We start from the raw sequence: 25,376 nt of genomic DNA, 5'->3' as shown, positions 1-25,376 counted from the left end.
GTCAGACGAGACGGCTGCGGCGCCCGCGCTCCTGACCAACTTCACGTGACCTGATTGAGCAGTCAGAGAAACAACACGACTTCATATGCTCCAGTCTCCACGGTAACACCAGGGGGCAGGTTAGTGGTTACCTCCCCCTTCAGCCGCCAACTCCCTAACTGTCGAACGACCCCCACACCCAAATTACCCCCCAAAACCCATTCACCTCATAGTCCAGTCAGGCGCCAGCTGCATTACATACAGTACAGCTGTACAGTAGCATCACACTGGCTTTCTATGGGGATTGTAGGGCAACATCTTTTCAATATTTATATAAACCCAGAATATATGATTTATAAAGCAAATGGGTGCATTGATATAGCATTTGGGATGTTTGAGTACACACCACCAGTTGGACCAAGCATTCTGAAAGAGTCTTTACTGAAGGGGGTGCTGATAGCTGTACTGGTTCACACATGCACCAGTATGTAGTGTGAAAGAGTGGAAAGACTGAGAAAGTCTTCACTGCATAAATCAGATTGAGATGTAGTCCACAGTGTATAGACACATACTGTATATCCTAAATCTATATCATATCCATTTGACTGATCAGAGAGTAACCAATCTACACGTCTTACACCAAACTGACCATAAGTCAGTGACGGAGTAGCTTCCTTTACATTGGAGAATGGAAGGAGGGCTTTCAGGAGATCTGATACTCTCCTCGTTGGTCAGGGTTTGAATTGGCTTGGGGGTGCCCTAAAAATAGCAGTCTAGAACAACATCAATATCCTTTCATGCTTGGAGATGCCCTAATTTATTTTGGGAGTGTCCATTATATTCTCATGATTTGACCCGACACAGTAGAACAGGTTGGTATGTTGTATTAGAGTGTTTCGATTGTGTGAATTTCCATGCTGACCTCACAGAGTGAATTTCCATGCTGACCTCACAGAGTGAATTTCTATACTGACCTCACAGAGTGAATTTCCATGCTGACCTCACAGAGTGAATTTCTATGCTGACCTCACAGAGTGAATTTCTATGCTGACCTCACAGAGTGAATTTCCGTGAAAATGAACTCTAAAGTTACCAAGTCAAGGGATTCCATCATAACTAGGTTGATGATTCTCCTTCTTCATACAGGCTACAGCTTGTGGGCATAGACTGAGACAAGGGATATGGGTGGGGGGTGGTGGTGGGGGATGGTGATGGTGGTGATGGGGGATTTGGGTGGGGGGGGGTGATGGGGGATTTGGATATGGTTGGGGGATGGTGGTGGTAGTGATGGGTGGTTATGGTTGTGGTTGGGAGTGGGGTCTGGGGTGAAGGCTGAAGGGGCGACTTCCTATCTTGTAAGTGGGGCGAGGGGAGTTCAGATACTCAATCCCAAATTGACCTTCAGCCACAACCCCTACATGCTTCATGTATATTTGAATAGACTGGATAGGTATACTTATTGTCATTGTAAATAAGAATTTGTTCTTAATTAACTGACTTGCCTAGTTAAATAAAGGTTAAATAAAACATCTATAAATAAAAAATACTTATTCTGGTAATAACTCCATCTTGCCATATATTTACTATGGTAATACTGTAGCTTCATCTTGCCATATATTTACTATGGTAATACTGTAGCTTCATCTTGCCATATATTTACTATGGTAATACTGTAGCTTCATCTTGCCATATATTTACTATGGTAATACTGTAGCTTCATCTTGCCATATATTTACTATGGTAATACTGTAGCTTCATCTTGCCATATATTTACTATGGTAATACTGTAGCTTCATCTTGCCATATATTTACTATGGTAATACTGTAGCTTCATCTTGCCATATATTTACTATGGTAATACTGTAGCTTCATCTTGCCATATATTTACTATGGTAATACTGTTCATCTTGCTTCATCTTGCCATATATTTTACTATGGTAATACTGTAGCTTCATCTTGCCATATATTTACTATGGTAATACTGTAGCTTCATCTTGCCATATATTTACTATGGTAATACTGTAGCTTCATCTTGCCATATATTTACTATGGTAATACTGTACTATGGTAATACTGTAGCTTCATCTTGCCATATATTTACTATGGTAATACTGTAGCTTCATCTTGCCATATATTTACTATGGTAATACTGTAGCTTCATCTTGCCGTATGAGGGGTATACTACAAAGCAAGAGCAATGACTTAGCCAGATAACTTGCCTTAATATTCTGGAGATACTTTTTTTTTTTTTTTTTGGGGGCTTGAAATGGGCATGGTCTAACAGACTCAACAACCCAAAATACACATCTAATTTTAGCTTTCTTAATGATCCAGAAATCATTAGTAATTTCTGGTTGTTTATCAAAGTTAGCTGTGTAACTCATTGATCCTGATTTGTAGTATAACCCTCTGATTGGCTAGGTGGAATTGCCATTATATTGTTTACTTCTATCCAATATGTGGTAGGGGCAAGGGGTCAATCTGGATTCTCCATTCACCACGCTGATCCTCAACACGGGGGCACCTCAGGGGTGCGTGCTCAGTCCCCTCCTGTACTCCCTGTTCACTCATGACTGCACGGCCAGGCATGACTCCAACACCATCATTAAGTTTGCCGATGACACAACAATGGTAGGCCTGATCACCGACAACGACGAGACAGCCTATAGGGAGGAGGTCAGAGACCTGGACATGTGGTGCCAGAATAACAACCTATCCCTCAACGTGATCAAGACAAAGGAGATGATTGTGGACTACAGGAAATGGAGGACCGAGCATGCCCTCATTCTCATCGACGGGGCTGCAGTGGAGCAGGTTGAGAGCTTCAAGTTCCTTGGTGTCCACATCATCAACAAACTAATATGGTCCAAGCACACAAATACAGTCGTGAAGAGGGCATGACAAAACCTATTCCCCCTCAGGAGACTGAAAAGATTTGGCATGGGTCCTCAGATCCTGAAAAGGTTCTACTGCTGCACCATCGAGAGCATCACTGCCTGGTACGGAAAATGCTCGGCCTCTGACCGCAAGGCACTATAGAAGGTAGTGCGAACGGCCCAGTACATCACTGGGGCCAAGGTTCCTGCCATCCAGGACCTCTATATCAGGCGGTGTCAGAGGAAGGCCCTAAACATTGTCAAAGACTCCAGCCACCCTAGTCATAGACTGTTCTCTCTGCTACCGCATGGCAAGTGGTACCAGAGCGCCAAGTCTAGGTCCAAGAGGCTTCTAAACAGTTTCTACCCCTAAGCCATAAGACACCATAACATCTAATCAAATGACTACCCTGAGTATTTGCATTGCCCCCCCCCCCTGTTACACTGCTGTAGGTGCTACCTACACTACATGTAGGTAGAGTTATTAAACTGCATTGCCCCCCCTGTTACACTGTTGTAGGTGTTACCTACACTACATGTAGGTAGAGTTATTAAACTGCATTGCCCCCCCTGTTACACTGTTGTAGGTGTTACCTACACTACATGTAGGTAGAGTTATTAAACTGCATTGCCCCCCCTGTTACACTGTTGTAGGTGTTACCTACACTACATGTAGGTAGAGTTATTAAACTGCATTGCCCCCCCCGTTACACTGTTGTAGGTGTTACCTACACTACATGTAGGTAGAGTTATTAAACTGCATTGCCCCCTCCTGTTACACTGCTGTAGGTGTTACCTACACTACATGTAGGTAGAGTTATTAAACTGCATTGCCCCCCCCTGTTACACTGCTGTAGGTGATACCTACACTACATGTAGGTAGAGTTATTAAACTGCATTGCCCCCCTGTTACACTGTTGTAGGTGTTACCTACACTACATGTAGGTAGAGTTATTAAACTGCATTGCCCCCCCTGTTACACTGTTGTAGGTGCTACCTACACTACATGTAGGTAGAGTTATTAAACTGCATTGCCCCCCTGTTACACTGTTGTAGGTGTTACCTACACTACATGTAGGTAGAGTTATTAAACTGCATTGCCCCCCTGTTACACTGCTGTAGGTGCTACCTACACTACATGTAGGTAGAGTTATTAAACTGCATTGCCCCCCTGTTACACTGCTGTAGGTGTACCTACACTACATGTAGGTAGAGTTATTAAACTGCATTGCCCCCCCTGTTACACTGTTGTAGGTGTTACCTACACTACATGTAGGTAGAGTTATTAAACTGCATTGCCCCCCTGTTACACTGTTGTAGGTGTTACCTACACTACATGTAGGTAGAGTTATTAAACTGCATTGCCCCCCTGTTACACTGCTGTAGGTGCTACCTACACTACATGTAGGTAGAGTTATTAAACTGCATTGCCCCCCTGTTACACTGTTGTAGGTGTTACCTACACTACATGTAGGTAGAGTTATTAAACTGCATTGCCCCCCTGTTACACTGCTGTAGGTGTTACCTACACTACATGTAGGTAGTTATTAAACTGCATTGCCCCCCTGTTACACTGCTGTAGGTGTTACCTACACTACATGTAGGTAGAGTTATTAAACTGCATTGCCCCCCTGTTACACTGCTGTAGGTGCTACCTACACTACATGTAGGTAGAGTTATTAAACTGCATTGCCCCCCTGTTACACTGCTGTAGGTGATACCTACACTACATGTAGGTAGAGTTATTAAACTGCATTGCCCCCCCTGTTACACTGTTGTAGGTGCTACCTACACTACATGTAGGTAGAGTTATTAAACTGCATTGCCCCCCTGTTACACTGCTGTAGGTGATACCTACACTACATGTAGGTAGAGTTATTAAACTGCATTGCCCCCCCTGTTACACTGCTGTAGGTGTTACCTACACTACATGTAGGTAGAGTTATTAAACTGCATTGCCCCCCTGTTACACTGCTGTAGGTGTTACCTACACTACATGTAGGTAGAGTTATTAAACTAAACTGCATTGCCCCCCTGTTACACTGCTGTAGGTGTTACCTACACTACATGTAGGTAGAGTTATTAAACTGCATTGCCCCCCTGTTACACTGTTGTAGGTGTTACCTACACTACATGTAGGTAGAGTTATTAAACTGCATTGCCCCCCCCCTGTTACACTGCTGTAGGTGCTACCTACACTACATGTAGGTAGAGTTATTAAACTGCATTGCCCCCCCTGTTACACTGCTGTAGGTGTTACCTACACTACATGTAGGTAGAGTTATTAAACTGCATTGCCCCCCCCTGTTACACTGCTGTAGGTGCTACCTACACTACATGTAGGTAGAGTTATTAAACTGCATTGCCCCCTGTTACACTGCTGTAGGTGTTACCTACACTACATGTAGGTAGAGTTATTAAACTGCATTGCCCCCCCCTGTTACACTGCTGTAGGTGTTACCTACACTACATGTAGGTAGAGTTATTAAACTGCATTGCCCCCCTGTTACACTGCTGTAGGTGTTACCTACACTACATGTAGGTAGAGTTATTAAACTGCATTGCCCCCCACTGTTACACTACATGTAGGTAGAGTTATTAAACTGCATTGCCCCCTGTTACACTACATGTAGGTAGAGTTATTAAACTGCATTGCCCCCCTGTTACACTGTTGTAGGTGATACCTACACTACATGTAGGTAGAGTTATTAAACTGCATTGCCCCCTGTTACACTGCTGTAGGTGTTACCTACACTACATGTAGGTAGAGTTATTAAACTGCATTGCCCCCCCTGTTACACTGCTGTAGGTGTTACCTACACTACATGTAGGTAGAGTTATTAAACTGCATTGCCCCCCTGTTACACTGTTGTAGGTGCTACCTACACTACATGTAGGTAGAGTTATTAAACTGCATTGCCCCCCTGTTACACTGTTGTAGGTGCTACCTACACTACATGTAGGTAGAGTTATTAAACTGCATTGCCCCCCTGTTACACTGCTGTAGGTGCTACCTACACTTCATGTAGGTAGAGTTATTAAACTGCATTGCCCCCCCCTGTTACACTGCTGTAGGTGCTACCTACACTACATGTAGGTAGAGTTATTAAACTGCATTGTTGGTTAGGGCTTGTAAGTAAGCATTTCACTGTAAGGTCTACCTGTTGTACTCGGCGCATGTGACAAATACAATTTTATTTGATTAATACCCCTTAAACCACAGGCTAGAATACCCGACTGAGGTAAAGGTTGAGGGGGGTCTGGTTTGGGTCTGGCAGGGGGATAGGGTGACAGATACTTCCTTCCTTGTGGGGGGTGAAATGGGTCAGTCCATGGGTAGCAAGACGGAAAGGAGTCCAAGGGGGGGCAGGGGAGAAAGTGGCTTAACAGAGGCCACAGGAAGTTCTGTGCGGCAGGACTTCCTCTTTATGTGTTGTTGTTATCCGACTCCAATCCCTTTCCACTTCTTTTTCAGCCACGGCCATCAGATCTGCCTGAAGTTTGGATCTCATCTGTGAAATTGAAGGGCCCAAATGAGTCCCATTGTCTCTGTTGTTACTCTGTCTAGGTCTGGTTGGTCTGGAGGTATACAAAGACAGCACCGTGTCCAGGAACCAGAAACGTGTCAGTAGGTAAACCAGGTTCCTCTCATTGGTTATGTAACTACTGTAAAGTAGGTGTCAACGACAGCCTCCAAACACCTCTGGAATTTCCTCTTAATATTTATCTTCTCGTAATGCAGAATGCAGCTGTCTACCAGTCCTACCTGCTGAATGTGTTCATGAGCACAAAGTTTTGACATATAGATATTGATACAGATGATCAGTCTGATTTAATGAGTTTTATTTGGACAATCTATCTATCTATATCTATCTATCGTTGTTGGTTCTCTTCACATGCTGTGTGTCAAAAATCAGCCAATCTTTGCCATCTAAACCATATCAGTTCTAATTAGGAAAGTAGCTCAAGGGGAATCAGCTCTGAGTATTTGACTAACGGAAAAAGGATATTAATATCATATGAAACAATAGTGTGATAGGTATACAAACACATTTAGATGAACTATGTTGTGGGGGTATGTTGGAACAAAAGCCAAAAAGCTACAACATTGAATGTTTGTGCAGTTTTTCATTAGTAGACTTCTGAGTGAGCCAAACATTTACAGTGTTTGTCACAGTCAAATTACTACTAATAAATCAACTGTGTCATTATTGACAGCTATATTACCTTTGACAATATTGCATCATTCAACACTTCAGCTATGGGGTCAATTTAGGGACTATAGAAACAGAAACACACACATGCATGATGAAACACGTGATAATCCCAACATGTTGGCAGGAGGGCAGATAACATCACCAATCCCTCCCTCCCTCTCTCACACACACACACACACAAACTCACACACAACTTTAATTCAGTTGCGAGGTCAGGTTACATGCAAAGTACCTATCACCTGTTCTCATCCTTTTTCATACTTTGCACACTTTGCATGAACAAGTGTACATGCAAAAAAGCTGGTATTGTTTGCTTAACCATCAAGTGGACCCATATCCTGTAACCAGCCTTGGTGCCAACATACGGGCATGTTCAGCAGGAAACCGTTGTGGAGCATTTAAGATAGAAATGTCATGAATAGAGACTGCTCATTCTAATCTACATGGTTGCTCTACATAATATTTATATTTCCACAATGCTGTGGCCTGCTCTGCTGAACGCAGCCAGCAGTACATTCATTCTACTGCCTCAAACAACATCAGTGATCTCATACTCATATCATTATTATCAATTCTCAACATCCAATCCAGAAGGATCATGTGCAATCACAGTTTTTTACTAATGCATTTGAGATGACATGAACTGGATTCATGTTTGATTACATTTAGAATGGCTAATCCGTTTTCCATGCATGGTGAACTTGGAATAGTAATGTAGGACTGTATCCTTTACAAATGCACATGAGAGTGAGTGAGTGACTGCCTCTCTTGTTGATGATGTAGTAGTGTCCCTGCAAGAAACTGACATATTTGAGGTGTTTTGTTAAGTAAACCAACAACAATGTCAGATTCTGATGTGAGGAAATACAGTTCAGAGCTATACATGTTTCTGACCTCTTAAAGACAGAGGCATCCTATTATCAGATTGCCCCCCTTCCCTTCACAAAGGGTCTGAATACTTAAGTAAATAAATAATTTCTGTTTTTTATTTTTAATACATTTGCAAAAATGTATAAAAACCTGCTTTCGCATTGTCATTATGGGGTATTGTGTGTAGATTGATGTGGACATAGAAAATCAAATAAAAATCTATTTTAGAATCAGGCTGTAACGTAACAATGTGGAAAAAGTCAAGGGGTCTGAATACTTTCCGAATGCACCACACCTACAGTCTACACCTACAGTCTACACCTACAGTCTACACCTACAGTCCACACCTACAGTCCACACCTACAGTCTACACCTACAGTCTACACCTACAGTCCACACCTACAGTCTACACCTACAGTCTACACCTACAGCCTACACCTACAGTCTACACCTACAGTCTACACCTACAGTCTACACCTACAGTCCACACCTACAGTCTACACCTACAGTCTACACCTACAGTCTACACCTACAGTCTACACCTACAGCAAGTTTACAGTACACATAAAAATACATCATTATCATATCCAAACAAAGTTCATTATCACCCTGTACTAAACACATGGAAAGCAGCATATGGACACACTCAAATACACATGCATGGACCTACATGCCCCAATGCACACAGACTATGCACCTGTGTGACCATGTATGAACAAACACACACACACCCCTCTGTAGCAGAATTCTCACTCAGATACACACACACATCATTATCAGGCCAAATCACACAGAGAAGTAGCCTAAAGCTCACATCCTTGTTGCTATTGAACACATAGGACTTGCCTGGTTGCTATAGGACTTGCTTAGTTAAATAAAATAAATAAAATTAGAAGCCAGTCTATTTAACCTCTATCTTCATGTTGCATCCTCCATGTTTTTGAGTGTAGCCTGTATACAAATGGTGGTTGACTGTATTTGAGGGAAAAGATAAATCTACTTATTTATTTTACATTTTTTTAATTTAACCTTTATTTAACTAGGTAAGTCAGTTAAGAAAAAAATCTTATTTACAATGACGGCCCACCTGTCACGACATCCGGCTCCCCTGCCTGTTCGGGCGGCGCTCGGCGGTCATCTAGCTGGTCATCTAGCTGGTCATCTAGCTGGTCTACTAGCTGGTCATCTAGTTGGTCATCTAGCTGGTCATCTAGCTGGTCTACTAGCTGGTCATCTAGCTGGTCTACTAGCTGGTCTACTAGCTGGTCTACTAGCTGGTCATCTAGCTGGTCATCTAGCTGGTCTACTAGCTGGTCATCTAGCTGGTCATCTAGCTGGTCATCTAGCTGATCATCTAGCTGGTCTACTAGCTGGTCATCTAGCTGGTCATCTAGCTGGTCTACTAGCTGGTCATCTAGCTGGTCATCTAGCTGGTCATCTAGCTGCCACCAATCCCCTTTTCCTTTTCTTTTTGTTGTGTCTTATTGGTTGCACCTGTTTCTTGTTTGAGTTTTGGTTCAGGACTATTTAAGCCTGTTAGGCCCGCCTGCTTTTGTGCAGGCTTGTTCTCTGTTAGTCTAGGTTGGTTGTGTGTTATGTTCACTGACTGTTTGGTGCCCAGTTTTGGGTTGGACATATATGTTTTTCGCCTGTTGTTTTTGGCCTTACTTTTGGATACCGTAATAAAGTTTGGTTTCCCCCTCTATCCTCTGCTCTCTGACCTTGACTCTGCACCCACCACTCCTGGCTGTGTGACACTACCAAAGGGCAAAAGGCCTCCTGCGGGGACAGAGGGATTAAAAATACAAATATAGGATAAAACACACATCACGACAAGAGAGACACCACAACACTACATAAAGAGAGACCTAAGACAACAACATAGCATGACAACACAGCATGGTAGCAATACAACATGACAACAACATGGTAGAAACACAACATGGTAGCAGCACAAAACATGGTGCAAACATTATTGGGCACAGACAACAGCCCAAAGGCAAGAAGGTAGAGACAACAATACATTACGCAAAGCAGCCACAACTCTCAGTAAGAGTGTCAATGACTGAGTCTTTGACTTTAGAGATTAAACTGTCCAGTTTGAGTGTTTGTTGCAGCTCGTTCCAGTCGCTAGCTGCAGCAAATTAAAAAGAGGAGCGACCCAGGGATGTTTGGGTACCTTTAACAGAATGTGACTGGCAGAACGGGTATTGTATGTGGAGGATGAGGGCTGCAGTAGATATCTCAGATAGGGGGAAGTGAGGCCTAAGAGGGTTTTATAAATAAGCATCAACCAGTGGGTCTTGCGACGGGTATACAGAGATGACCAGTTTACAGAGGAGTATAGAGTGCAGTGATGTGTCCTATAAGGAGCATTGGTGGCAAATCTGATGGCTGAATGGTAAAGAACATCTAGCTGCTCGAGAGCACACCCTTACCTGTCGATCTATAAATTACGTCTCTGTAATCTAGCATGGGTAGGATGGTCATCTGAATCAGGGTTAGTTTGGCAGCTGGGGTGAAAGAGCAGCGATTACGATAGAGGAAACCAAGTCTAGATTCAACCTTAGCCTGCAGCTTTGATATGTGTTGAGAGAAGGACAGTGTACTGTCTAGCCATACTGCCAAGTACTTGTATGAGGTGACTACCTCAAGCTCTAAACCCTCAGAGGTAGTAATCACACCTGTGGGGAGAGAGGCATTCTTCTTACCAAACCACATGATCTTTGTTTTGGAGGAGTTCAGAACAACTTTAAGGGCAGAGAAAGCTTGTTGGGACACTCCAGGGAGGGGCCAGCTGAGTATAAGACTGTATCATCTGCATATAAATGAATGAGAGAGCTTCCTACTGCCTGAGCTATGTTGCTGATGTAAATTGAGAAGAGCGTGGGGCCTAGGATCGAGCCTTGGGGTACTACCTTGGTGACAAGCAGTGGCTGAGACAGCAGATTTTCTGACTTAATACACTGCACTCTTTGAGAGAGGTAGTTAACAAACCAGGCCAAAGACCCCTCAGAGACACCAATACTCCTTATCTGGCCCACAAGAATGGAATGGTCTACTGTATCAAAAGCTTTGGCCAAGTCAATAAAAAATAGCAGCACAACATTGCTTAGAATTAAGGGCAATGGTGACATCATTTAGGACCTTTAAGGTTGCAGTGACACATCCATAACCTGAGGTGAAATCAGATTGCATACCAGAGAGAATACATCAAGAAACATCAAGAAAGCCAGTCAGTTGATTGATAAACAGGGCAAAATAGAAAGTGGCCTATAAGAGTTAGGATCAGCTGGATCCACTCACTCTCTCTCTCATTCTGTCAGTCCTTTATGTTCACCCTATTATTAAAATATTTTCATGTGGCAAATCCCAGAGAAATGAAACCATGTTCTTTTCCAAAGAGGAGGTGGAGTGTTCGGGGTTGCCACATGGAGAATTATAATGCAGTTGCCTTGGCAACCTTATGGTTTTTACATGTGCCTGCCATTGAAATACTCGGTCTGAAGTTTTCGTCCGGGGACGCTTTGCACTGTGGGAGGTATCAGCATTTTGCAGATCTACAAATCCAGAGTGCAAGCCATAGCAAAGGAAAGAGGTCCAGTCCACCAACATTAGTCATCACTCGTAAATCGTGGAGTTGAGTTTAATCGGCGAGTGCAAGGTAGGGCTGTTGGTGGGCTTACAGCATAATTTTTGTTTCACTGCACATTGACACTTTTACATTACAAGTACATCTAGTTAAAGAGTTTTGGGGAGATTGTATCTGAGATGAGAAAAGAGGAGAATCAGAGAGCTGTTCGCTGCTAAAATGATGGTAAGACTAAGTCACCAGTGATAGACATTACTATTGACCAAAAAGCTAATTACTTATTTTGTCTCACTTCTATATTTTCCATTTATACTAGGTCTAGGTGTCATGAATGATGTGCTTTCAGCAAGAGTTGGGAAAGTGGTAAACTAGCAGTGAGGAGTTGCTGCCACCGTGTGGACAAACATAGAACATCAGCTAAGTCAAGACAGAAGGATACACTACCCAACAATTCTCCTATAAAGGATGTACTACCCAACAATTCTCCTATAAAGGATGTACTACCCAACAATTCTCCTATAAAGGATGTACTACCCAACCATTCTCCTATAAAGGATGTACTACCCAACAATTCTCCTATAAAGGATGTACTACCCAACAATTCTCACAAATTATTAGCTCTTGGTGAGCTATAGGACAACCGCCATTATGAATATTCAAACCATATTCTGTTATGCATATTTAATACAGTATTATTGTTCCATTAGGGAAGGATCCACATTTACATAATGGGTACCTGGAGGAAAATGGAGGAGGGTCATGCTTTTCCAATTTCAGTCAAGGGGAGGGTTACATTTTTAAAAATCTAGTCCAGGGGAGGGTCATGTAATTTTTCATTGATGAAATGTCAATATTTCTCAGTGTTTTAGAATGAGTTGTTTATGAGGCGATATATCTCTGTGTGCCTGATGCCGCCCCTCATCTCTGATTCTCCACTGGGTTTGCAATATCAAGTGTGCCTATAGGCTATTTAGTGTGGTCTCAATCAAATGATCCATAGCCTATAGGCTATTTAGTGTGGTCTCAATCAAATGATCCACAGCCTATAGGCTACAAAGTGCATGCTTGGAGAAGCACAGAGAAAAGTTATATTCCTATGATAGCTGCTGGGATGGTGTAAATAAAACTAGGCAGCATTACACACTGCAATGGATATTCCAACCCTGAGCCCTGGTCTGCTCTTGCTGATCAAACACTTTTTTGTGTGCTGCCTAACCAATGGCTGTGCTGTTCAGGAGGAGCATCAAAGGCTTCTTCCGAAAATAAGTTTTGATTAGGCCTATGTAATAGTATGGCTTCCGTTCCCTCGCCCCGGGCTTGAACCAGGGACCCTCTGCAAACATCAACAACAGTCACCCACGAAGCATCGCTACCCACTGCCCCACAAAAGCCGCAGCCCTTGCAGAGCAAGGGGAACCACTACTTCAAGGTCTCAGAGCGAGTGATGTCACCGATTGAAACGCTATTAGCGTGCACCACCGCTAACTAGCTAGCCATTTCACATCGGTTACACATAGTCCAAAAAACTCACTATCTTGAGTGCAGACTAGCCTATAGTTTATTTTCTGTTCAGTTCGAGAAGGAGAGCGTGACGATGAGAAGGAGGACCGGAGGTCAACTTTGATAGCTTGCTACTACTATAATTGATTTGATTTAAAACAATATGTTTCTTTCCCATGGTGTAGGCCTATTTATCAGCGTTATTGACCTCACAATAAGACAGATTTGAGTAACTGGTGCTGAAACTTGAAGCTGCAGCTGCGGCACAAGCAATCTAAAATGGACAGCTCATGGTGCTGAAAGTAGGCAAATTTGAGTAGGCATAATTAATTTCAACATCTTCATTTTAATTGGACTTAATTTTACTAACAACAACAGGGCTTTGTGTTGAAGCCTATTTCTACCTATTTAAGAAATAAGAGGTAGGCTTCCTGTTTGACAGACAAAATTAGGCTATAGCCTGCTATATCCATAAGCTATTAAGTTAAAACCGAGACTCGAAATGAAGGGGTATGAGAGGGTTTACCATAGGCCTATTTTTATGAAAGAAAATGGCAAAAAGCACAGACCTACCTCTTGTTTGCTTAAGATTTGGAAGAAAATAAAATGGATGCGATTATATAAAGTGATCTATAACAGTGATTTGGTCCGCAATGCTTTATGCTAGAAACAAGCTGTAAAATACCAAGGAAAGACTCCCATGCATAAAGGGATATTATTGTTTCATTTCTTTGACATTCAGATGCTGAGCTACAACCTTATATAGCTGAGGAGACACATTTTTAAACTTGAATTCTGTCACTATCAATTGATTAAGCTATTCACTTTCTGTACAATAAAATATGTTTAAACCCAGACAGATTTTAGGGAAACCCTAGCCAGCAGCTTACATTTTTCTGCGTCTGTAACAGGTCTACTCTGTCTGGGGTGGAAAGTTTTGAAAGTAATATGCTCAGATTCCTAATGACGTCTCAGATTTTATTATTTGCAAATAGGGACAGTTTAGTCGCAAACAAGACACTGATTTGGCATTGGAGAAATATGTTAATATTAACACATAGGCCTATCTCTCTATCCATTCTTAGCCTGTGATTTGGGGAATTTGCACGGTATTAAAACAATTCTGCTAATATGTACATTATTTTATAAAAGGATTTTTTTATTGGTCCTGCAAATAGGATGAAAGATTCATGTTTTTACAATAAAGGAGATATTTCCACCCCTACTCTTGCTATCAACATTCCTGAGTTGCCATATAATGTTTACAGGATGAAGAACAGTTTCTAAAACTGCATATCTAAGGTTCTGGTCTGTCCAAGAAGTGAGGGTAAACGGCATGTTCTCTGCTATTCACTTTATTTAAATGCTCATTTTAGGTATAGGGGGTCACTTGTTTTTTCAAGCATTCAGGGAGGGTTTAGGTCAAATATGTTTTGCTGAAGGAAGGGCGAACCATTTTCATTTCAGAGGTCTGATTTTCTCCATGTAACCCTTATATAATGTTCACTCCTTACAATATGTTTCTAAGACAATCTTTAAGAGCTCAATGGACCAATGGATCATCTTGATTGCAGACAATGTCCTGCTTCATCCATAAGGGGATATGTTGAATTGACTGTAATTAAATTGTCTGAAATCCACTTTTAATTAAATTAATTGATCCACATTGTAAATTATCTGTGGGCTATGTAATCCATTTTTTATTTAACCAGGCAAGTCAGTTAAGAACAAATTCTTATTTTCAATGGCAGCCTAGGAACAGTGGGTTAACTGCCTGTTCAGCAGCAGAATGACATATTTGTACCTTGTCAGCTTGGTTTGAACTTGCAACCTTCTAGTTACTAGTCCAACGCTCTAACCACTAGGCTACCCTGCCGAGAGGATGAATGAATGACCTCAATAGTCACACTGTTCTTTGAAATGGTATCTCTGCTATGCCCTCTGGACACTCTCTAATAATAGATTGGATAAGATATACGGGTTAAATAACAGATTTAACACAAAAATCCTTACTATAGATCTTACCCACTTAAGTAAACATTACCATGAGGGTGTAGAAGGGTAGAGGTTTGTGTATGAATTCAAGATGATGAAGATTATAACCTAAAAGTAATTACATAGAATATAAAATGACAGAAATAGTTGATTGTTTAATAATTTATTGTTTCCAAGGAGGTACAACCATATTAAATTCCTTACCCTTTTAATACAGTGACTTGAGAATTGACAAAACCCACAAACACTTTACTGAGAAATAAGGATGAGTGCATACCTCAAAATCATTAACCATTTATTTAAAATCTAAAATGCCACCTCGTTAGCTCCATTGACCGATAAGAGAGAAGTGGGTGACAAGTGTGTGTTTGTGTGTCATGCAGTCATTCCTTTCCTGGATCCTTCCTGTTTGTCTGACACCTACACTGCAACATTCCATTCCAAATCAGTGAGAAGAAGTGACACTAAGGATGCACATTACACAACAAGCACCTTGCCATTTCTATAACTGAAAGGTTGTAACAGTAGCCCTGCTGAGCTACACTGAAAGGTTGTAACAGTAGCCCTGCTGAGCTACACTGAAAGGTTGTAACAGTAGCCCTGCTGAGCTACACTGAAAGGTTGTAACAGTAGCCCTGCTGAGCTACACTGAAAGGTTGTAACAGTAGCCCTGCTGAGCTACACTGAAAGGTTGTAACAGTAGCCCTGCTGCTACACTGAAAGGTTGTAACAGTAGCCCTGCTGAGCTACACTGAAAGGTTGTAACAGTAGCCCTGCTGAGCTACACTGAAAGGTTGTAACAGTAGCCCTGCTGAGCTACACTGAAAGGTTGTAACAGTAGCCCTGCTGAGCTACACTGAAAGGTTGTAACAGTAGCCCTGCTGAGCTAGCCCTGCTGACTACACTGAAAGGTTGTGCTGAGCTACAGAAGGTAGCCCTGCTGAGCTACACTGAAAGGTTGTAACAGTAGCCCTGCTGAGCTACACTGAAAGGTTGTAACAATAGCCCTGCTGAGCTACACTGAAAGGTTGTAACAGTAGCCCTGCTGAGCTACACTGAAATGATCCTCTTCCACTTTCCAACTCACTGCACCATCTTTCCATTGGCAAACAAACTTTTCCAAAACCGCTCAAAAAAATGCCCAAACCACTGAGAATAGAAAACATGCACTGGTTTATGTCATGCGGTGGAGATGCAAGCTAGTGGATACTTGTGTTTCATTATGAGGGGAACTATATGACAAGTTTCCAGTTTTCCTTCGGAGACGACTACAGATGAGCACTGATGAACACATCAAACAGAACTCTAAGAGGAAGAAGAAATAAGAAAGGTTCCAAAAACATTCATTCCGTTGTTGTCATTGTAATTTTTGTTTCTCAATCCTCCTTGTGGTCTGCGACAAAAAGACAGTGTCGAATTCCACTGGTCATCCTTTCCTATGTCTCCTCTGACCAGATGGGTAGCTCAACAATCTCTGGTGGCGAGTGGCTGTGAGGGATATATCCCAGTACAACCTCACAGATCTCTGCACACCCCGGTGGCCATTGTTAATGACATCATCATGGTGTCCTTCCCAAGCAAAGGCACTGGGTTCCTATGACAAGGGGTGGCTGAGACAACGGTTGTGTAACATTGCACATTGTCACACTGGCCCCTGATACTAGTGCCCTCTTCCACATTGTTGATTGTGTGAGGTCTGCAGGGTCTCTTTGGGAAGTTCTGACTGTAGATGCCCACTAATGAGCAGTCAGGGGTGTTGGGTCCTCAATTGTGGCAGTTGTAACACACTCAGTGAATCTCAATATGGACCTGCAAATAGGAAAATACAAAGACAGTTAGCTAAAAATTGGAAATCTGACATATTGTAAATGTATGAAAACAAGAAATGACACTCAACAAAGAATGACGTGTCAAAGTGGGCAGTGGCTGTCTAAATCTGCCTCCTTTATGGACGTGATACTGTACTTCAAACTTGATTTGCATTGCCAAACCTTATGCTGTGGCTTCTTAGATTAGCTAGCAAACTAGCAAATTACCTTAATTTTTTATTTAGCTGTCGCGTTAACGAACGTTAGCTAGCAGCTAAAATAGCTCAGTCAATCTGTGAAGATAAAATGTTCGCATTAGCTAACTGTATGCACCGTTTAGGTGCAAGGTTAGCCAGGAATATGTTTACCTGTAATCGCACATTGAACATCATCGAAGCGATGAGGTAGAGGTATGGGAATCTGATTCGCAGTCGCCACGCGAGATCAAAAAATATCAACAAAGTCCTCGTCAATCCTTTAGAAAACACCCCATAAGTCCGACCAGCGGACCCCGAAAAACGGAACACTAAATAAGACAGACCCGCCATAAAACAATGTCTACAACGGAGATTGTTATTTACCACCGGAATCTTATTTACAAGTTAAGAAGATACAACAGTGCATACTGCAATCGTTGTCTGGAGTTTTTAACATTAATATTTTCGTATTTTGACGAGGTACCCCACCCCAACTGAAAAATCCACCATTCTTTTCCAGTTTTGGTCAAACGGAACATTAGTGTGACTCACGGAAGTTGCAATGCAATGATATCCGGCAACGTCATCATGGTGTAACTGTCTATGGTGTCCGTAAATACTCTTGTTTTTTTTTATTTATAATATAATCATTTGGATAAACTAGTCTCTCGTATACTGTTCTGGTTACTATGTATACCAGATACCTTTGCATACCATACCGTATATCAACATCACGATGTCAGCATATTATCTTCTGTTAACTCCACGCTACCTGAAAACTGAAAGTTGTTCACACTTCTCAAAAGTGTATTTTGGTACACGTTTTCAAACGGCTAACTTACTTCTAAATAATTGGACGTATGTTGTCTGAAAGATACAAGTTCATATCCCTTTTCTTAATTTCATGCTTCTTTCGTTTTTTCACAATGTACTGTCTTTTGTTTTAGGATTAAACTACTACACATCAGTGATTTAAATCCGTGCGTGGGCGTCTAAAGCAACCGGAAGTGACCCGGTGAACGGATAGTTCCGCACGGTTTTGCGATGTAAAACACAGCTCTGTTTTTTTCCCTCAATGGGTGGTAAAAGCAGCTGTTTGCTCCATAATTTCCAGTTGAGAAAGTATTGGAATGTAGCAAGATCACTTCAAAAAAATATATCTTATCGGACACTTTCGAAAAGACACACATTAACCTTGTCAATCAGTCTTACTTTGACCAAATAACTACAGACATTTCAAGTTTGAACAAGTTCAGACAAAATAGTGGGTAACTAGGCTAGCACCCAAGCCTAGTAAAAGGACTTAGCGACGCATCTGGACCAGTCTGGTAGTACGGTCCGGAACAATGCAGGCCATAAAGTGTGTCGTGGTTGGGGACGGGTAAGTTTATGAACGTTTACTAACTATAAATACACGATGTACCATTATAGCTAAGTAACTATCTATATTTGGTGTGAATGTCAATAAATAAATAATATAGCTAGCAAATGTGTTAACTTGCTAGCTAACGTTAGTTAGCTAGGTGAAAAGTTAGCTAAAGGCTAGGTAACTACCAAACTAACAAATTCAATTACAATCCAACATTACGCAAGCAAATACATGCTTATTCTCACAAATGTTATTTGTGCAAATCAGCTGGTTTAGTCCCCATCAATGTGACTAAATTAAGTGGGTGTGTAAACTTAATGAATTAAATCACTGCTCTGCCATAGCTGTGTACATTCCGATGCTGAAACATGTCTATATTCTAGCCAAGTATCTCAACTCCGCTACCAATTATTCAAGTCGATACTTGGAGTAAAATACGGCTATAATGTTGCCCAAAAATTATATTGCGATATGTAACTATCGATTTTCCCCCATCACTAGTAACTATAAGTCGATATTTAAAAATGTAAATGATTAAACACTTACCGTGTACCTGTGTTTGTCCTCTGTTGTTGCAGGCCATTTGTTTGCTGAAATCATACTTTTTAATAAAACGCTAATAAAATACAACCACCGACTGTTTCCCCGTTGCTGTATGATGGCAACTCCGCGCAAATGTGCTTGTGCCAATTGAATCAACATGGAAACAGTCAGCGATTGTATTTGATGAATATTTTATTAAAAGGTAGGGCTTAAAGCAAACAAATAAAGGCACGCAATAGAGGACAAACATATATACATGTAAGGGTTTACAAATGTATATTTTTGAAGTATTGAATTCGGAGGTTCATTTCAAAACTGCACTCAACTTAATGGAGGAGTTGAGGTACTTGGCAAGCTGTATTTTAAGCTTTTGTATTTTTTTGGGCTCAAGTAAACCTTGTCTCCAGTTTATTTCTGTCATTGTTTACTTGGTTATTTTATTGAATCTAAATTGTGAAAACAGTTAATCTTTGCCAGCAAGCTAATGTTTCCATAGAAACATTTTCCAGGTGTGAAGTATAGAGCGGGAAAGGGGATACCTAGTCACTTACCCACTGAATGCATTCAACTATCCCAGACCATTACAGATGGACTGACTCACTCTATATATGAATATTAATGTCTGGATCATAGGGAGTATTTCATCTAGACTGTATAACTCCTTGATGTTTGCTGTTCCCAACCAAGTTAAATGGCCTCAGGTCAAACCTGAGGTGTGAGCGTGGTAATAAGATGTGGTGACTCATTGCACTTCACCAACCTCTGTTTGCTAACCAGGTAGATACAAACCCTTTGCTAGTGGTTGGTAGGTAGGTATTACCCAACAAATAGGTAACAAACTTGGTAACATATTTTAGTTACCCTAGTGGTGCTGGTCAAACCTGTTCCTCACCTGGCTGGTATTTAGCCATTCAAATAACTGTGCACTTTTGGATGACCGTATCAGAAAAACTCTGATCTGTTTGGGCACTCCTCATAATGTGTAGGAGGGAGGGGAGGGTGTACACAACAGAGTATGTACCCTCTGGGCTGGGTGTGGTGGATATTGTAGGCAGCAGGAGAAATTAAAGCCCACATGTCATAGATGGAACCACGGCTGAACTATTCTATTCTTTGATTAAAGGAGGTAATATAACTGTCCACTCCCATTCGTCGGCTAGCTTTTTATCTTTTGAAATAGTAGCTAGGCCACATTTCAAAGAGTTAGGACTTGAGTTGGTGTGAAATGTGTGATCATCAATAGAGGTCGATTTTTTTTCAACGCCGATACCGATTATTGGAGGATTTTTTTAAAAAGCCGATGCCGTTTAATCGGCTGAGGTTTAAAAATATATACTTCTGTGTATTGATTTTAAGAAAGGCATTGGTGCTTATGGTTAGGTACACGTTGGAGCAACGACAGTCCTTTTTCGCGAATGCGCACTGCATCGATTATATGCAACGCAGGACACGCTAGATAAACTAGTAATATCATCAACCATGTGTAGTAACTAGTGATTATGATTGATTTGATTAAGTTTAATGCTAGCTAGTAACTTACCTCGGCTTCTTACTGCATTCGCGTAACAGGCAGGCTCCTCGTGAGGCAGGTGGTTAGAGCATTGGACTAGTTAACCGTAAGGTTGCAAGATTTAATCCCTGAGCTGACAACGTAAAAATCTGTCGTTCTGCCCCTGAACAAGGCAGTTAACCCACCGTTCCTAGGCAGTCATTGAAAATAAGAATGTGTTCTTAACTAACTTGCCTGATTAAATAAAGGTGTAAAAATATATATATACAGATTTCTGTTTTTTTTTTTTTAAATGAAAACTTGAAATCGGCCCTAATTAATCGGCCATTCCGATTAATCGGTCGACCTCTAATCATCAATGTGTGATCATCAATGTATTAATGTGTAGAGCATGGCATCAGACATCTTGGCTGAGGCTAGGCCTAATCTCAACCTTACTCATTTGAACCAAGTCTGAGTTCCTGGCTGCAGGGCATTCAATCATTCAAGGTAGATTTTGAAGTGTTTGTTGTCCATCCACCCAGATTCAAGTTTGGTAGGGACCTCAATGCCCTCTATAATAAACCATAGCCATGTCTTAAGCATGGTTCTTTCAGAGGATCGACATCATGCTATAAAATTGGCATATGGCATGCACACCTAAGATTTGTTCCATAACATTGACATGTGCCTTTTATTTTCTCCTCTTCCAGAGCTGTGGGTAAGACATGTCTGCTGATCAGCTACACGACCAACGCCTTCCCTGGAGAGTACATCCCCACAGTGTGAGTACCTCTACAGCCCCCGGTTGGGAGGTCTGGCCTGGGAACCGCCTGAAGCCAGACACCCCCAGCACCACACCCCTCTAATTCTCCCCTTGTCTCAGTCTCTACAACCATTATTCAGGCTAGGTAGGGAGGGAATCTCTACATAGCTATCTTTTGCCCCCCACCTAAACTTGCAAATAAGATTTCAATTGGATTTGGTGGGAAAATGTTTGTTGGCAGCTTGGGATGCTAATCATGCTAACCTGGGGGCCTTAGCATCATACCGGTAGCGTTTGCCAGCCAAGAGTACTTAGCATCTCTGAACCGAGTGCCAGACGTAATTTGCTAAACAATTGTACATGTAGAATCACATGAAAATGTTGTCAGTCAGACGTTCCCTGGCGGGGTGGTCCCTAAAACATACTGCGCCAAACAAACGGCAGATGGCCGACAGATCGACATTCGTTGGGGTGTGTGCGCTCCCTTAGGGGAAGAAATACTTGGGGAAAACACGGCAACATAAATTACCAGAAGGGTTTTTAGGTCTTATCTGACCTGGCACTAACTTGTTATGTTGATCTGTATCGGTGATATAAACTGGTTTAGATAAGTGACCAGGTTTTCTATTATTGATGGTCACTGGTCAGATTTACCAAGAGTTTTTCACCAGTTTGAACCAGTTCTTCATAAGAGGGAATCCTGTAAAACATTCAAATAATAATGTTAAAGGGGAAATCTGCAGCTGCTACTTCCATTTTTGGACTTCTAAATGAATGAGAGAGACCCATTGATTCTTAAAGAATATAACTGATAAATGCCCCATGGCCTTAGTTTAACTGTCATACCCCAGCAGAACCCAAAATGTATGCTTGTTTAACTCCAATGTTTGTAATTATTGTAAATGTAAACCAACACTAAATGGGTATTCAACTCTTACCCCATGAGGTTTGGTGCCTGCTGGTTTTCTGTTCTACCTGATAATTAATTGCCCTAACTTGGTGTCACAGGTCTAAATTGGTCTATCATTTTGATATCTTGGATGGTCAGTCCTTGCAACTATAGGTCAGTCTGAATTGAAATGGTTACATTTCTCCAGGGCCGTCCTTCAGCTTTCTACCAAAAGAGGTGGGGAGATGCTTTATTGTTTCACCTGTTGATCTATAGATGTTCTTCTATTCCCTTCTAGAAATATGATTTATAGTTAGTCTGATACATACAGCTAGGCACTTTAGGTTTTCACATCAAGTTAAATAGGATACACTTCTCTCTCCTTTGTTGTCTGCAGTTGATTATTAGCCTATACCCAAACTCATAGCGGTTGATTGATCCCTACAGGTTTGACAACTACTCTGCCAATGTGATGGTGGATGGAAAACCAGTCAACCTGGGCCTTTGGGATACAGCAGGACAGGAGGACTACGACAGACTCCGCCCCCTCTCCTACCCACAAACGGTAAGATTGACAGACCAGACATGCATTGCCATGGGAACAGCTGAAACTTCCTTACTATTGTTTTGTTTGAAATGAAGCCTTTGTGTACTTACAGGACATTCTGTCAAAAATAGCATAGTCCTCGTCTCTGTGGGTAATAATAAGGACGTTTTAGATATAAGGAAACACACACCTTTGTATGTAAGGAACACTGATTACGGAAGTGATTATCACAGGTACTGACTGAGATTATTCCCCTCCCCCTCTCTCTGTCTCTCTCCAGGATGTGTTCCTTATCTGTTTCTCCCTCGTGAGTCCTGCCTCGTTTGAAAACGTCCGTGCCAAGGTGGGTGCCCTGTTTGAAGCAACTCATCATAGCTCTTAAGAATTCAATAGAAGCAGCGTGTCTATAGCACATGATGTTCAGTTCAAACACATTTATATTGTCTAGCTCTATTTTTCAGAGCTGCATTTAGGAAAAGACAGTCCATATTGATTCTTCATAAGATTAAACTGATTTTTACTGGTTATATTGATAAACCTTTTGAAAAGTCGTGGAAACTGTAATGACAAATTGAATGGGAACCCTATGAAAGTGACATGCCCGATGTGGTCTCTCTTCATAGTGGTACCCAGAGGTCAGGCACCACTGCCCCAACACGCCCATCATCCTAGTGGGCACCAAGTTGGATCTGAGGGACGATAAGGACACCATCGAGAAGCTCAGGGAGAAGAAGCTCACCCCTATCACCTACCCCCAGGGCCTGGCCATGGCCAAAGAGATCGGTATGTGTTCAGTGTCTATCAGTGACAATGAATGCAGGTTTAGGGAGTGTGTTTACTGTTAGGGACAATTCATGCTTTGAATGCAGATATCCTTCTCAACCAGGAGAAAGTGGTTGGACTCGTGCATTACTTAGGATGTAGTCATGCTCTTCGAGTAAGGCTTTAGAAAGTGATGTCTCAAAGAGAGTGAGTGAAGAGTAACTGGCTTCTCTCCTGCTTGGACTGCACATGCACACCCTTCAGAGCCATGCATTAGTAGTAAGTCTCCTCATTCTCTCTCCTGTCGCTCAGGTGCGGTGAAGTACCTGGAGTGCTCGGCCCTGACCCAGCGCGGCCTGAAGACTGTGTTTGACGAGGCCATCCGGGCGGTCCTCTGCCCCCCGCCCGTCAAGAAGAGGAGAAGGAAGTGCTCCCTGCTCTAGAACCCCAGACAGGAAGACAGACAACGCAGACACAAAAGCATTTTACTTCGGAATCTTTCCTTTTATATATAATATATTAGTCTCTACTAGTACAGCACTGGGACAAACTGTTCCTTTGTTAAAAGAAACTGAACATACAGATAGGTTTAGGAATGGGTGACATCACTGAAGTGTAAGAAATTCCAGAGGCCTTCTAAAAATGGATTTAATCTTCTGTGAGAAGGATGATGAAATGTTTTTGATTTGTTGCTCTTACTCGTAGTCCATATTGTTTACAGTCTTTAGAGGTTGTTTTGGGTGGAGTGTGAATTTGCCAAACTGCACACTGCAGATATTAGAAGCTGTACAGCAGACACTAAACTTGTTGCTATTTTTTAGGTTTACCTCCTTAACAGTACAGCTAATAATTTGGCATGGTGTACTGCAGTTAACGGTTACATGGTTAAGATGGCATTCTATTTGTGGGGTGGCATTCTTTATAACATGGAAATCCAGAACTAGCCAAGTTAATAGCATCACCAATTTTATTTTCACCTCCAACTACTAATTAATGTACCATAAATCTAATTAGACTAGGACTGAGTTTGGGAAACACTGGTCTAGCCAACAGTGCTTTTTGTCAATTGGAAAAAGCGTGATCCTTCAGTATTTAATGGAAGAGCTGGCGTGCCTCGTTGCACGGTTGAACCTGTTAGTCAAAAATGTTGTATCCCCCACCCGCTCCTGCTGTGTCCTCCCTGTACTGTCTGAACCGAATCGTTGCCTGAGAAAAACAAAGCTTGCGACTTTATATGAGAAGATTGGATGTGAGGACTGTTTTGGGTGTCGATGTGGGATAAAAGCACCTTTTATATTAGTCTTTGGGCATTTATCAGAAACCATTCATGCAGCGATTTCTTCTTTTGTGAATAGCCCATTTGATTTACAGTAGCCACAACAAAGGAGAGAGCATTTAAATGACTGAGGAATGTTGTAACGGTAACTAAGCTACAGTCAGTAACGACGTAGTGTGTATATATTCATCTTTGGTTATCATTTGAATTCAATTGGCTATTTTGTATTAAAATTCCACTGAAGTTAATCACTCACTGTATTTTTAAACAAACTATGAACGCTATATTGTTTACCAACTACAAATAAACCTTTAATTTTCCTACAAGTCTTGCCTTTTGTAATTAATGCAGATGGCATGAAATGTGCTACATATACTGATACATTATATATTTTTTGCATTTACATATTTGACCTACAAGATATGTAACTGTTATTCAGGCATCAAGCTGCGCTCCAACTGAGCCAATGTTGTGGCCCTTTGGTTTTATGGATAAAGCAATTTGTCACTTTGAGAACCATTAAACTTACTGTGTGCATTTACTTTGCCTTTACATTTGAGGTATTCATGTCACAGTACTTAGCTTCTCAATTGAGGAATTCATATTTACAGTAGTTACAGCAATTAGTGTTTAAGCTTTTCTTAAGGACTGACGTGCTATTGTACTTCCTCGTTTGAGGACTCCGAGCATAAGTATAGCTG

General features: G+C 41.6%; 1 protein-coding gene and 1 long non-coding RNA gene across 2 annotated transcripts; both read left to right on the top strand.

The window, feature by feature from the left end:
• Positions 1-15,185: 15,185 nt before the first annotated feature.
• On the top strand, positions 15,186-16,358 carry LOC135564701 (uncharacterized). Its single transcript, XR_010461219.1, has 3 exons — positions 15,186-15,719; positions 15,753-15,901; positions 15,961-16,358. It is a non-coding gene; the product is annotated as an uncharacterized LOC135564701 (long non-coding RNA).
• Positions 16,359-18,325: 1,967 nt separating this feature from the next.
• LOC115125372 (ras-related C3 botulinum toxin substrate 1-like) lies at positions 18,326-25,001 on the top strand. Its single transcript, XM_065010422.1, has 6 exons — positions 18,326-18,415; positions 21,149-21,220; positions 22,538-22,655; positions 22,918-22,980; positions 23,261-23,420; positions 23,712-25,001. Exons 1-6 carry the CDS (start codon positions 18,381-18,383, stop codon positions 23,840-23,842), a joined length of 579 nt encoding a protein of 192 aa, XP_064866494.1. The 5' UTR covers positions 18,326-18,380; the 3' UTR covers positions 23,843-25,001.
• The last annotated feature ends 375 nt before the right edge of the window (positions 25,002-25,376 follow it).

The sequence above is a fragment of the Oncorhynchus nerka genome, linkage group LG26 (assembly GCF_034236695.1).
Source record: "Oncorhynchus nerka isolate Pitt River linkage group LG26, Oner_Uvic_2.0, whole genome shotgun sequence".
Classification (NCBI taxonomy): Eukaryota; Metazoa; Chordata; class Actinopteri; order Salmoniformes; family Salmonidae; genus Oncorhynchus; species Oncorhynchus nerka.
This window is presented reverse-complemented; position numbering and strand designations above follow the sequence as displayed.